The 15468-nt window shown below is 41.8% G+C and overlaps 2 protein-coding genes across 2 annotated transcripts; one reads left to right on the forward strand and one right to left on the reverse strand.

Moving 5' to 3' along the window:
* Nucleotides 1–9865: 9865 nt before the first annotated feature.
* On the forward strand, nt 9866–12718 carry LOC6579291 (vacuolar protein sorting-associated protein 51 homolog). The gene is made up of 5 exons (XM_032730801.2): nt 9866–10956; nt 11016–11640; nt 11702–12223; nt 12296–12408; nt 12471–12718. Exons 1-5 carry the CDS (start codon nt 10127–10129, stop codon nt 12577–12579), a joined length of 2199 nt encoding a protein of 732 aa, XP_032586692.1. The 5' UTR covers nt 9866–10126; the 3' UTR covers nt 12580–12718.
* Nucleotides 12430–15276, reverse strand: LOC6579292 (transcription factor grauzone). Its single transcript, XM_002005152.4, has 4 exons — nt 15062–15276; nt 14101–14996; nt 13824–14018; nt 12430–13522 (listed from the first exon to the last, which is right to left on the reverse strand). Exons 1-4 carry the CDS (start codon nt 15170–15172, stop codon nt 12808–12810), a joined length of 1917 nt encoding a protein of 638 aa, XP_002005188.1. The 5' UTR covers nt 15173–15276; the 3' UTR covers nt 12430–12807.
* Nucleotides 15277–15468: the final 192 nt, after the last annotated feature.

Genomic DNA, 15468 nt, shown 5'->3' on the forward strand with positions numbered 1-15468 from the left:
CAGTTGGCTTTGCATTGCCATTGCTCGCTCTCTTTGTGTTTGCGTTGCATTGGAGCTGAGCTAGCGGCGCCAGAATGTCTACGCATAAATAATACGCACGTGGCTCCTAAAGCAGAAGCAGAGCGGCGAAACCTGAGAGTTGCTCTCAATGCAAAGTAAATCCTTACTGATTGGTGCGTGAATGAGTGAAACGATAGACCAAGACGACTTGGCGCGCACCTATACATGTTTGCAAGTTGAAGCGCATGTAAATGATTTATAAATAATTGTAATCTCTTTTTCAATATGTTTTTATAATACATATTTGGAGAATAAATATTTATATAAAATGATTAATTAATTGAGTCATTATAGGTAACTTTTACATTTAGCATTATCTATATTTGGTAATATAATATATTTGATTAATTTTATCACATTTTTTACTTCATCTTAACTTAATTATAATTATTCTTTAATTGTTTGTCATATTTTATTTTTCATTTGCATTTTTTACATTACTTAACTTTATCTAAGCTGAATTATATTGTATTTATGAGCAATCTGAAATGCCTCATACTATACCAGCTCCACTTCTAACTGTAAACAAATCGCAGGAGAGAAATTCCATTGCAAACACACATCAATGGCCACGCTCACTGCCTCGCTCTCTCTCTTTCTTTCTATCCCTCTTTTTCTCTCATGCTCTAGCCACTCTCTTTTGCTTTTATTCTGACTCATGCGCTCTCTGACATGCGCTCAATGCGCAGCTTCTTAATGTCTTTCTTTAGCTATCGCCTGCTGGCGCTGCGAACAAACTTATGCTGCTCTGCCGCTGCCAATGCCTCTGCTGCTGCTTCTGCCTCTGCCTCTGTCTTTACTTCTGCTACTGCTGTTGCTGTCGCATGCGGAGCACGTGAACTTTTGTGTTTACTTTTTAATTTTCTTTCAGTTCGCAGGCTTTGGCGCTGTTGTTGTTGTTGTTGTTGTTGTTGATATTGTTCTGCCACTGCCAGCGTCTGTTGCTCGCTGCCTTTGTTTAGCTTTCTTTCGGTTTGCTTGCTTGTGTTTTGCATTTCCATTCATGATGGGCATCAAAGACGTATTGCTATGAGGTTAGGTTGAGGCTTGGCATTTGCTTAGCCAACGATCGGCATGGAAATTGGCGCAAAATATGCCCCAGTTGGCTCCCAGCGGCTGCCTGCTTATGCATCGTCTGCTGCTGCTTCAGCTCCATCTTTTGCTTATGCACATTTTGGGAGCCCCAATGCAGTTTGCATATGCTAAAAACCTGTTTTCACAGGTGTGTCTTTGCATCTGTGTGTGTGTGCGTGTATGTGTGTCTTGTTAAATCATGCATGCTGATTGTGCTGCGGTTGTGGTCTCTAGGATGCCGCAACACTGCAGCCAGCTGTGTTTTGTCTGCATGCTGATTTGCATTTATTTTTGCTTTTTCCTTTCCAGCTCTGTTTCTATTCTACTCTCTCTCCTCTTTTCAATTTGTATTAAACAGTTAACAAAAATTCTGTTTTGAGGCACAGTGCTGCCAATTAGTAAATGTACAGGCCGCAGCAAAGCAGATGCAAATCGTGCGGCGTTGCCAGAGTTTTTGCCCTTCCCCCAAAATATACACGTGTAAACAAAGGCTTTGATTTTTGGCCAAACCAAGTGCATGATAAGCAAATAAACAACAAGCAGGGCAGATGCAGAAAGAGAGAAAAACACCATAGGGCAACCTGTACAGCTGTCTCCCTCTGCGCCCCTCTATGCCATTCCGCTTTAGCTATGAGTAATTGCACTTGTGCATGCGCCAATGTCTATCTGTCTGGCAATACCCAAAAGACTCACACTGTACATATGTGCATATGTGTACGTGTGTGTGTTTGCTTGGTTTGCTGGCCATTTAAGCCCGGCCCACGTAGCGTCCACCACATTAAGGTAAACTGTTGATTTCCAGCAACGCTTTTGCGGTCGAGCCGAAGCAGCCAGCCAAAATTCCAGCTGTGGACAATGCACAGCTATATATGAGTGTGTGTGTGTGTGTGTGTGTGTGTATGCTGCGGCTCATAATGGCATTAGCAGCAGCTAAAAGCTAAACGCCCAAATAGAAGAAAACAAAAAAACAAAAAAAGGTCAACACTCGTGCAACAAATGCAATTGTAAAAGAGAGAGAGAGAGAGAGAGGTAGACAGAGAGGGCAAACATCAAGCCCCCTTTGGCACATGCCCCTACCCCCGTCACCTTTTCACGCTTTCCACTTAGCTCTGGTATGCAAATTTCGTAGCAAAGCTTTGAGTGCTGCCATAAAATGTGACAAAATGGAGTCGTGTCTTTTGGGCGCAGCAAAGTATGCTATGAAAAATGTAAAACACAAAACGAAGCCAAATACAGACACAGACAGACACTCGCGCACACACACACACACACACACACACACGTACAGCTGGTGTGAGTTGGAATGGTTTATTTTCGTTGAGAGTCGATAATTTAATGTATGCTCAGACACTGGGGAATAGGGAAGCCCCAAAATACAAAAGCCCCAGAGACGAACCCTTTATGTGTTATATGTTGTGTGTGTTTTTTTGTTATTTTATCTTCTGTTTTGGCTGTGTGCGTGGCTCCAACTGGTTTGGTGGACTTGGCCTAAATATAGAATGCTAACAGCCTACAATTCATTGACCAATTCAACACACTAAATAGTGGTTAACAGTTGTTCTTATTGTTATTGTTGTTGCTGCTGTCGGTGTTGTTGTTGCTGCTGTCAGTTGTTGTTTCGGGCTGCGGTTTCGAGACTCTATCTCTGCCAGTAAGCCGTGCTAAGCTGTTTTTGAGCCTCGCAAGCTGGCATACACATATTTAAATGGATTTTGAAGATATCAAATATGCACAGATTTGGCAAGAGATATGGCTTGTTTTGTGATGAGGATGAATTGAAGTTAAATGTTGTAATAAAATGTACACAAGATTCTAATTGAGTTGCTCATTTAAAGTAAAAAAAAAAATTAAAATAAAAAAAAATTAAATAAAAAAAGCGTGCGCTGAAAAGTATGGTATGAAAACGCGTGGCTGCTGTAGAGGATTGGGCGAAATGAAGTAAGATATCTCTATATATAATCAAATACAATAATAGATTTTTAAATGCAATTAGTAGCTGTACAAAATTTGAATATAATGGAGTAAAATCTAAACATTTCAAAATTTCATATATGCAGACTATCATATACATAAATAGATAATATTTTATTTTAGATAGATAACCTTTTCTTTTCATTTTTTTATTTCTTTTTTTATAAATATTCGTTTCACCTTTTTTCAACTTTTTATTATTTCTTATTAAGGTTTAAAAACAATTCCTATTATTGTAATACTTTTTTATTCATTTATTATTTCATTTAAAATGTCTGTTTGCTTTTTGCAAATATTTAATATGAAACTAGTTTTTGTAGATAAATTTGCCAAAGGCAACTTGTAAAAGTAAACATTAAATACGGCTGCAGCTTAAATAGCAACAAAAACGTTTTAAACATGAGCATATTTGAATGCCTAATCTATAGCGCAAATACCGCAATGGTATAGGGAGTACTTATACATTCCCTTCATCAAAGATTATGTATGAGCTAAGAAATGAATCAGATGACAGAATTATTTAATTATACTTGATTTTTATAATTTTCTAAATTTTCTTGGATTTCTCTAATATCAAAATCTTAAATTGCTTAACTTAAACTATTGATTCCCTATCTGAAATCCTTTTATGAAAAGTCTAACAATTTAAACCGTATACCTATTTTAATTTTGACCTAATCTTTCCATAGAAAATTCTATTAAACTATTAAATTTACTAAATGAAATACTTTGCAACTTTAATAAAATTATCGAAAATAATTTAAATTAAAAAAGTACTTGATGAAAATATTCAACTTAAATTGTAATATGATATTCATTTAAATATTGAAAGTGCATTGAATATTCGACTGCAATTTTAATTGATAGTTTTTGTGGTTTTTGTGCCTGTGTGCGAAAGCCACAGATTGTAATTAATTGAATTTATGTGATGCACGCTTCATATATCATGTATGCATGCACGTGTATCTCTATCTATATCTACCCCACTCTTTGTCTCTGCCCTCTCTACTGTTCCTGCTCCTGCTCCTGCTCCTGTCTCTCCTGTCTCTCCTGTGTGTGTTTGCCCATTTAGGCGAACAAACATTAATCCCATATGCAAATTGGAATCAAATGCAGATACAGTTGAAATTAGCGGGACTAATACACAGCTAACCGCAGACTAAATGAGGCACCAGCGCCAGGTGCCAGATAGTTATATATAGCTAGCTATATCAGACCGAACATATATATATTCAGCAATACACTGTGAGAAAACGATTGATCTGTAATCTGTCATGGTTCGCTTGAGTAATTCATTTCGTTATAAATTAGTTAGGCAATCAATCAAATTCGTTATTTTTGCACAGCTGCTGCCTAATTACTCGGGCAACTTACCTGAGCTCAGGTAAGGCGAACGTTTAATATCTTAAGTTGCTTGGCTTCAAATTATGCTGCGCATTAAATTTTAAGGCAATTTACAATTTTAATGCTCATCCGCTTCTCATTTCAGACATTTTTATAGCTCTATCCCTATCTTTGTCTCTATTCATATCTCTTACTCTTCCTACTCCGTCTCTCTCTCTCTCCCTCTATCTCTTTCTGTTGCTTGTACTCCTGCTTGGCGTCGGACATTGCTTGGGGGCTAAGCAAATTCTGTTTTGCATACCAAGAGTTATATATTACAATAAAGTTTATCTTGTTTTTTCGACAGTGCAGCGTATGCTGAAAGGGAGTCATAGACTAGTAGATACTCTGTAGCTGTCTTGATATAATATATAGTATAAAATAAAAAATAAAAATAATAATAATTTTCAGCATCATTATACATGAACTATAATAATATTCACAAACTAATAGTACATTATATAATATATATATAAAATAAAAAAAATAAAAAATAAATTTTCAATGGTATTTTAAATAGATTTTAAATTTTTTAGATTTTACACTAATTTATTTATTTATTTATTTTTTTTTTTTAAACTATACTTTTACTATATTTTATAGTAACTATATAACGCTTTAGTTATAAAAGTTTAATCAAGATAGATAGACGGACGGATGTATGAACGGATGGATGGACAAATGTACAGACAGACAGAGGGACATACATACGGACAGATAGAAGAAAGGGGGATGCACAAACAGACGGACAGACAGAAGAGATGGAAGGACGGATAAATCATATGGAGGGGCTCATAGCGAGCCGAAGGTACAGACGGACAGCTGAATGAACAGTCGGACGGACATTGAGACGGTATCACAGATGAACGAACAGACAGATGGAAGGACAGATGAATAGATACGAATTAATCGATTGGGCTATTGCTCCTGATCACAAATAGATATAGAGTAGAGTAGGCAGCATAGAGCGTTTGATGAGATTTAGCACTAAAGCCTGCTCCAACATCAAACAATGTAAATGAAGATATAGATATAGATATATATGTATATATAGATATATATATATATGGTTTGTTGAAACTTTAAAATCTAGCACAATTATTTGTTGCAGTGTACAGTTATAGATGAGCATTGCTTAAAGCAAAATTCGGTGTGTTTTTTTTAGAGATTAGGCAATCAGCTTGTCAGCTGGCATTTCGCGCTGTTTGCTTTGCATTTGCTACGTGGCGCGATGGCGTTAGATACGCAAGTGGGCGTGGGCGTGAGCGTGGGCGTGGCAATGGCAAGAGAGATTGTCTCTTAAATATTCCATGCGTGATCGAATGCACAGCGACACGCAAACTCTTGGCCTGGACAGACTGAACAGACGGACAGACAGCTCAACAGGCGGGCGGGCAGGCAGCGTGAATTGAATACAAGACGCTGCTGGCTGCCCCCACCTGTCCTGGCTGCCTTTTGGGGGCTTGGTGGGGTTGTTCAACATTAATGTCAATTTTGATGCCTGATTTATGGCAAAGCATTTGGGACGCTGTGTCACGGCCGCATGACTTCATTTCAATTCAATTGGCTGCTTTGCGTAAGATGCGACACAGATTTTACGCCAAGGAATGCGACGAAAATTACCAACACACACACACACACACACACACACACAAATTTGCAGCTGTGTGTATAAATAGATAGCTCTGTCTTGGCTGAAGAGCACGTGACCCGCTAACCTTAAAAGCCTTTTGCCACGCCCACACGGCGCGCACAGCCAAAGGGCAACACACACCAAAATTGACAGACAAAAATAAAAAATAGAGAAAAATAAAATAAAAACCATTGAGACCCGGCCGCTCGCTCACCTGTCGCCCACACCTTTTGCTGACACAATTTTCGGCTGAGCTGTGTAAGGATGCTGCTTAAGTGCAGGCAGCAAGCAGGGGAGGGGGAGAGGGGGCTAGAGGCTGCCGAAATTGCGCTGCATTTGCATTGTCAGCGCCAGGCTGATGCTTGTTTGCCCGCCTGCAGCTGGTATCGTGCATAGTTTAGTGCAATTAAAGCGCCACCTAGCGCCTGGCGGCGGAAGCACTCAGCTTGCACGATTTACGAGCAAAGATTCCGAGCGCATTTTGCATTTCTCTTACCGCAGCTGATAAAACTGTTCGCACTTGCTAAGCCAGAGGAATTCTATGTGTGTGCGTGTGTGTGTTTGTGTTAGTGTTAGTGTTTGTTGCGCAGCGTAATTTACAGTTATGTCATGGAACGTCAACTTGTTTGGCTTTCATTTGCCGTCCACACACAGAGGACAGAGGACAGCGGACACTTGACTGCGCCACTTGCCTGTAATCCTCGACAAGCGTCCAATTTTCTGTATATAATCCATTAAAATGAACAACGCAACGAGGGCGGCCAATGAAAGTTGAGTTTGGTATAAATGGAGAAAAATTAATGAGAATGAGAGAGAGAGTTAAATTCAAGAGATTGTTGAAGTACATTTAAATGCATTTTTCATTCTTCATTCCTCCCCTGACATATATATATACTATATTGATATATACCTCATCAATCTACAATTTAGCATTTTCACTTTTTTAATTTCAACTAAAATTTTATGTTTTATAGGCGTTTGGAGTTGAAAAATAAAAAAGCCGAATATTACACTGTACATACATATTTCAAAATATCTCTGCTCCCTACCCTACACTATACATTCTTCTAGTTCACTTTGTTCTATCTATCTATCTATCTATCTATCTATCTCTACCCCTTTATATATTAGCTTACTTATTAGCTTACATCATGTTTGATACAATACCTTGATCTATGCTCCATCCATATCCCTCTCATGCTTAATGTCGCCTATATAACGATAGTAGAGCAGGCAGAAAGGCAGAGGCTATAGAGTAGACACAAATATCTACTGTATCCATCTCTACGGTGCGTTTTTTACTCTGCTAAAGATCGTATAACTACTCTTTCCCATACCCTGCACTATACTCAATTTCATAATTTATTCCTTACCCTATAATATACGCAATTCTGAACTCTACTCTTTGATTTAACGCATCGTCAATTTAATACCCCTTCTGCAACCTTTTCTTTCCTCTTTGTAATACGCTACGCAATGCTTAACCTTCTAAATTTATCGCCTTGATTATTACCTAAAATTTCTGTAAATAGCTCACACTTAGGCCATTTTCTCACATTTGGACAACTACTTGAGCCACCCTCGCGTTAGCTCAAAATGCTCGCAGTGCTCATCCACTTGGCTCCGCTACTCTCTAAGTGTACTCAATGCAGCACTGAAATTCATTTAACGACTTGCCGCACTTTAACAACACGCACACACTCATCCCACCCACACACAGACACACACACACGTGCACACATGAACAAGTTGTTCCTGTTGCGCGAGTATTTTATTTTTTCTTCTTTTGGGAGGGAAAATATTTGGCGTTGGTCGGGAAGACAAAAGTCGACAATGGCGGTAAGTGTAACCTGACCTTGACACGTTCTACACACACACGCACACACACACACATTTATGCTGTTCCAACTACATAGCTACAGCAGCCACGCCTCCTGCTTAAAAGCTGACTTTACTTGGGTGGGCGCTGTTATTTTACTTATTTCTTTGACATTCGTTGGGCTTACGTAAATTCAATTTTCTGTTTGATGAATGTAAACCTTGTGAGATTTGTGTAGGTGTAGGTGGGTGTGTATAGCTGTGTGTGTGTGTGTATTTTATGCCTGCAGCTATGCAAGGGCTCAGCCTGCAGCGCGAAACGAGGCTGCGTGATTTGCACAATTTTTGGCCAACAACTTTTGCCAAAGGTCAAAATATTAATGTATTTGAAATGAGCCAATGCCAAAAGCAGCAACAACAACAGGCGCTGTGGCAACAGCCGTGGCAGATGTGGCAGCCGTTACGAATGAGATACGGCACAAAATACTTTTACTTTTACTTTTACTTTAACTTGAACTTTTGGACATATCTGCGTCGGCTGCGAAAAGTGGAAAACTTCTTCTTCATGTTTATTCATTCATCTCGACATGCCCAAGAGCTGAAAGCAACAAAAACAATAACAACAGCAACCATAAGGACAGCTGCGTCCATTGGCTACAAGTGGCCGAACAATCGCACATGATGCAAGAACCGGCCAGCCACAGATTGCCAATGCGTGGGCGAGGGTCCAAATGTGGGCGCATAATGCGATTTAGAGCCCACACAAAAAAAAAAAAACTCAAACTTTGCAGGCGATGAGCTCAATGAGTAGCTTATTGCGGCTGGTTTGTGGATTTATTTATCTATTAGCGATTGGCGTAGGTCTTAGACTAAATCCTAGTCAAATTCGATCAGCTTTGACCTTTCCATGAATTAGCTAATGCAATTGAGCTCTAAGCCTAAACAAATCACAGAAAGAAAACAAAAATCTATCAAATTTAGCTGCCCAAACGTTTCAATATGCTTTCTTTGGCAAGCAGATAAGAAGAGCTTGAGTCAGATTTTAATCTACAGGTCAATATAAATATATATTACAGTTATTGTTCTTATTGACTCATTGAATATCTCAAAATAAAACATTTGACTTTCTTGCTTTGTTCATTTATATTACCATTCAAGAATTAAATTTTAAGTTTATTTCACACTGGCAATTTTCAAAGTCGCTTACAATGCGCGCTCTAGGACTTTTATGGCAACAAATCGATATAATATCGATATAACTCCCACCCAGTTAACATACATTCCACACCAGAAATTTGAATATATCAAAAGCCATGGACTTAATATACATTTTGATTATTTTCATAATTTGTATAAAAGCATATTTTTTTCTAGCCCTGATTCGGATCCAAAATGCATAACATTGTCTCGGGATCAGTTACGCAATCTGCATAAATAAATAAATAGTATAAATATATACATATAAATTTTCAATTGCACTTAAATTACCCGCAGCAACGTTGCAAATAGACGCAGCCAGCGTCCAAGCAGCGAGCGCTACAATTTTAACGATGCTTTCCATTGAGAGTATATTTACAGAATGTAGGGAAAAACCTGGCCAAGCTCACAATTATAGAGATAATGGCATTCGGCTTATCAGTTCAAATATTAATTATATAGCTAAACAGCTTCAATCTATTGTCAATGCGTCAAATGTAATTATTGAAATAATCAGTGCGTTATTTATGTTTCATAAACATAGTTGTCTACATTTATTCGGCCTAAAAATTTTCTAATGAGAAATATTTGGAAAAAATTTTTTCGAATGGGGCGCTCTGTTTTATGTTGGCTACACGATATGTTATTAAAAATGCAACCATGGCACATCACATGAATAAACATAATTAGCGCGCTTTGAATATTACAGTTTTAAAAATTGAGGATTGAGGTGTTAATTAACTTACCTTGACAGATCTTGCTTTTATTGACTCGTATTGTAATGCTCTTAACGCTTTTATTTCACTTGACAAATAGAAATAGACACTCAGAGCCTACACGCTATAAAACACGACAGGGGCTGTGTCATCGATAGCCGATTGGCAGCTGTTAATCAATGTTTAACAGTATGTTAAATTTTCGCTCAACAGAAACATATGGTTTTTGTTTGTAGATGAATAAGAATAGTTTATATGACAAAGCTGCTCTAGAATGGATGAGAAAGAAAATCCCTTTGATATGGATAGTCCCAGCTTCGATGCCGACCGATATTTGGAGAAGCTGCTCAAGGAATGCTCCCTCAAGCAGATCATGGACACAGAGGCCGCCGTCGTCAAAGACACTCAGACGTTGCACTCGGACATGCAGACGCTCGTCTACGAGAACTACAACAAATTCATCTCTGCCACGGACACGATACGCAAAATGAAAGATGACTTCAAGCAGATGGAAACGGATGTGAATCTGCTGATGAATAAGATGCAATCGATTACCACATTCAGTGAACAGATTACGGGCACTCTCCAAGGCACACGCTCGCAGCTCTGTCGCCTCTCCGAGAAGCATTCGCTGCTGAAGCGCCTGCAGTTCCTCTCGACGTTGCCAGCCAAGCTGAAGGCACTGATCGAGGAGCAGAACTATGCACAGGCTGTGCAGGATTACTTGCATGCCCAGAAGGTGTTCGCCCAGTATGGACGACAGCCCTCGTTTGATGGCATCAAACGCGATTGCGATGCCATCATGGAGGAGCTGAAGGAGCGTCTGCGTCTGGACTTTCAGAGTGCCGGCAATACGGCTCAGTCCTTGACAGAAATTGGCGAACTGCTGCTGCAGCTGGACGAGAAGACCTCCGACCTGGCCAGCGAGATGTTGAGATGCGCCAGCAAGCGGCTTCACGAACAGATTGTGATGCTGCAGGATCAGACGGAACGGGATATGCTGGAATTCGTGGACATGGGCATTGATGGCTTTCTCAACGATTTGGCGCTGGTGGTCACCTCCTATTTTGATATGTTTGTGGCCAAGCACTACGAGCAGGAGCGGTAACTATCAGCTATACAGAGATTAGTTATGCATATATCTTATTCACATCTTCCTCTAGCGACGACTTCCAGGAGAACGCCTTGAATGCGCTGAACGTCTTTCTCAATGAGAACATCGACAAGTATTTGACCTTGGTGCAGGATCGCGTCGAATCGGACATTGGGTATGGCGACACGCAGGTGATGCTGCGCGCTCTGGATCGACTGCATCGCCGGCTGCAGGCCATGCGCAACATCTGCCGTGGCTTGCAGGTGCAACGGAATACGCTGGACATCATCATCGGAGCTGCCCATCAGCTGTGTGACGCCCATGGCAAGAGCTTGAAGGATCACTTTGCAGACAGTCTGAGCGCTGTGCGATTGTCCCTGGTCTCGGCCAAGAGTGACGTGAATTTGAGCGAACTTATTAGCAATCTGTACGTGGCCATGGTGGAGAAGATCAAGGGCGTGCTGCAGGATTTGATGATCTTTCTGCGCACCGACTGGTCCTTCAATATCAAAGCGGAAAATAAGGGCGCGCTCTGTGTGGAGGGAATTAGGGAGCATCTGCTGATTGGTTTCCTGCGCCACATCTCAAAGGTGATGTCCGGCTTTGCGGATGTCTCCAGCTCCAGTCCGCCCAACCTGCTGCTGGTGCTGTCCAAGACGTGCCTCGAGTTGGAGCAGCAGGGCGTGCACATGCTGGTAAGGCAAATGCTTCAAAACTTAACTCTAAATTCATGTTAATCCATTGTTCCATTGCCAGATTGCTCTGGTCGATGATCTCTATGAAATTGATTCGGAGAACAGCGCCACGCTCACGCACGAGACAGAGATTTGTGCCGAGATGCGCGAGACAGCCCAATCCCTGCTCGATTCCTATGTGCGTCTGCAGGGCACAAATATCTCCCAAATGCTGCGCAAGAGCGTGGAGACGCGCGACTGGCTCAACTGCCTGGAGCCGCGCTCGGTGCGCGCTGTCATGAAGCGCGTCGTCGAGGAGCTCGGCAGCATAGAGACGGTGCTGGCCAGCCTCTACGAGAGTGCGGGCAATACGGGCTTCCGCACCACGGCCAGCAGCGACTCCAGTAGGAAAACCTACTTCAGCAATTTCAATGCATCGAAGCCGCAATATCGCTCCAATTGGTCGAATTATACACCCTCGCAGCTGGAGTCCAGCTATGTATCCAATATACATCGTTTGTTCTCCGAGCGCGTGGACATCTTTACCTCGGTGGAGTTTACCAAGGCTTCCATTGTCATGGGCATCATTAAAATTGGACTCAAGGTGCGTTTCGACTCGACTCCATTAATGAATCTCTGTTGGCTTATTTATAATCTCTGTCCGATTCCTTTACAGACGCTGCTGGAATGCGTGCGCCTGCGCACCTTTAGTAAATTTGGCCTGCAGCAAATCCAAGTGGATGCACACTATTTGCAAATGAATCTCTGGCGTTTCGTCAGCGATGAGAAGTGAGTGAAAAATGCTGATAATCCAATCAATAAACTAAATAAACATTTATTCTGCCTCACAGCTTGGTTAACTTTTTGCTGGACGAGATTCTGGGCTCGGCCGTGCATCGGTGCTTGGAGTCTGTTCTCATGGAACCGAATGCCGTGGAGATCATTTGCGAGCGTGGTTAGTACACTGCAAGAAATTCCAAGCACATCTCAATGCAACAACATTCCCGGCTTTGTCTATTTCTCTTTCTGTTAATCGCTGCTAGCTTAAGGATTCTATTTACAAATATTTAATATCAAATAAACTAAATTATACATAATACATATACATATATATATTTAATAATATATATATATTTAAATTGATGTTTACCATAAGCAAAAAAAAAAACAACAACATTTATGTATAAGTTACTCCGCTGGCTGTGGACTCAGCGTGAGCATGTACTCAATGTCCTCGCCCTTGTAATCCTCCTCGTCCTCGTCCGCATGCTGGGACGAGCTGGTTGTCACCAGTATATTGTGCGTCTCCAGCTGGCCATCGCTGGCGTCCGTTGTTATGGTTATCATGCTCGTCGTCTGACTCTTGCTATTGTCGCCCATGCGATTTTGTATGCGCGCCTTGCGCGCCTCCTCGAACTCCTTGGGATGGCTCTTCTTGCGATGCGAATGCTTGTTCGCATTCGAATTGAACGTCTTGGGGCAATGCGGACACTTGTAGAGCACCTCGCCCGTGTGCGTGGCCATGTGCTCCTTGAGATTGATGGCCTTCTTGAATTTCTTCTTGCACACGCTGCAGCCATGCACACGATCCGCATTGTGCACATAGTGCTGATGGCTGAGCATGGCGCTGCGATTGGGCGAGACCTTGCCGCAAATGTTGCAGGTGCATTCCTCGGAGGAGCCATTGTGCCGGCGCACATGCTTCTTTAGGCTATACTTATTCTTGTGCCACGAGCCACAGATGTCGCACTGCACCTTTGGCTCCGTGATGCCAGCGTGCTCCAGCTGATGCCGCTGAAAGGCGGCACGGCCACGAATGACCTGGGCGCAAATGTCGCACATGATGCCATAGTTGCCGTGAACCATCTTGACGTGGGTGCACAGCATCGACATGTTGGGGAAACTGGAAGGAGAAGAGGAAAAGCGAGAATGAGTTGCTTTATAAAGGGCAGTCAAATTGAAATGGAGCGCAGATAGAAATGAGCTTGGAAAATGATCAAGAAACAGTAGAGCAGAGTGAGAAATGTGCCTGGGCTTGCCATACAGCTTATAAGATAGGCAAAGAGTTTAGCTTATGTGCACACAGTCAACATATAAACTACAACAACTCAAAGAGATTATCGGAGTCTGCACAGCCCGCTCTTAGAGTTAATCAATCGGAAGCTGTCACAATTGTCAGCTACGTCACATTTTTGTACGCTCACCGCCTCTCGCATATGTCGCACGGCACGTTGCGCTCCTTGTGTATGATCCTGTGCTGATCCAACAAATACTGCTTCGTATAGCGCTTCGGGCAGTGCTCGCACATGAATTTCTTTTGCTCGTCCGGCTGGTGCTTCAGCAGCTCGTGATTGCGCAGACATTGTTTATCAGCAAAGGTGCGATCGCACAATTGGCACCTAAAACATAAAATTGAGTATTAACTAAATGTAAAACATATTCTTCGTTATTTTGGACGATATTGTCGAGTTTACCACTCACTTGAATTTCTCGGGATTCGAGTGGCGATCGATGTGATCGGTGAGAAAGGAACGTTTGTAGAACTTCTTGTTGCAGCAGACGGCATAGCCCTTGCGATGATGCACCATCATCATGTGCTTGCAGAGCGTCAGGAATGTCTCCTGGCCCTCGTGGCAAATGCTGCAGGTGAGGCGCATATGTTGGGCGATTTTCTCATCAATTTCCAGCATTGATTTCTTATAATCCACATAGCGTTTGTTCTTCGGCAATTCCTCTTCGGCATTGGGGCTCACTTTTTCGGCTTTTGATCGACCACGACGTTTCGCAGGCGTCGACTGCTCCACTACAGTAGCCGCAGCAGCAGTAGCTGCAGCAGTAGCAGCTTCTGTCACTTGTTGGGCTTTGCTCTTGGAGCGCGTGGAACGTGTTTCCCGACGCTCTTGCGGCACAATTTCTGTGTTCGGCACTACTGCCGCATCAGCCTCAGCCACGGTATCGGCATTGGCATCGGCAGCTGGCTCTCTCTGCTGGGCCAGCACATCGTTCAGAAACTGCTCATTGCTAAAGGATGCAGCTGCATCGCTCTCGTTCCCACTCGCATATAAAGCCTCCACCGCTGGCATTTGCTCGTCATTTGCCAAATCCTCCTCAGCGTCGGCTTCGGCTGCGCATTCGCTGTGCATGAGAAAATCTTTCGAATCCTCTTGCTTCTCTTGCTCTTCCTGCTTCTGCTCGCCATTGTTGCTCCGTTGATTGAGCCGCTCATCTTTCTCTGGCTGTTCGCCCACCTTGACTGAGAACCTTTCGGTGAGTAGGCGATGCGCCTTCTCCACACTTGCGTAAAACTCATTAAAATCGCTGACGCGCGTCCAGCAGCCCACGCAAATGTCCGTCGATATTGGATCATCACATTTTGGCTACATATCAATGTGTTTTGTTTACAATTTTGAAAGTGAAATATGTATTTATACAAATAGTTTACCTCGAACCAGAAATATTTGGCTAGCACTGTGGCAACGTTCAGGGACAAGCCGACGCCTTCAAATATTTGAATTGTGTCGTTGGCGCTATTCAGGCACAGACGGCAAATCATTTTCGTATTGATTATTCCATTAAATACACCAATAACAAACACAATTCGCACAATATTACAAATTAAGCATCAAAACAATCTGCTTCTTCTTTTTCTACTATCGATGAGTATGCAACGATATCGATAAGTGCTGTAAAGTGCAGCTCTATTTAACAGACTACATTATTTTTAAGCCGGCAGATGGCGCAACATAATTATAGTGCGCGCAATTTCAAATGAGATGCTTAAGCTTTAAAACCAATTAAAATTAAATAAATTGTACATTTAGTTATTTATTGTTTGGAGAGTTGGTAATT

Source organism: Drosophila mojavensis, unplaced genomic scaffold (genome assembly GCF_018153725.1).
Source record: "Drosophila mojavensis isolate 15081-1352.22 unplaced genomic scaffold, ASM1815372v1 contig_80, whole genome shotgun sequence".
NCBI lineage: Eukaryota > Metazoa > Arthropoda > Insecta > Diptera > Drosophilidae > Drosophila > Drosophila mojavensis.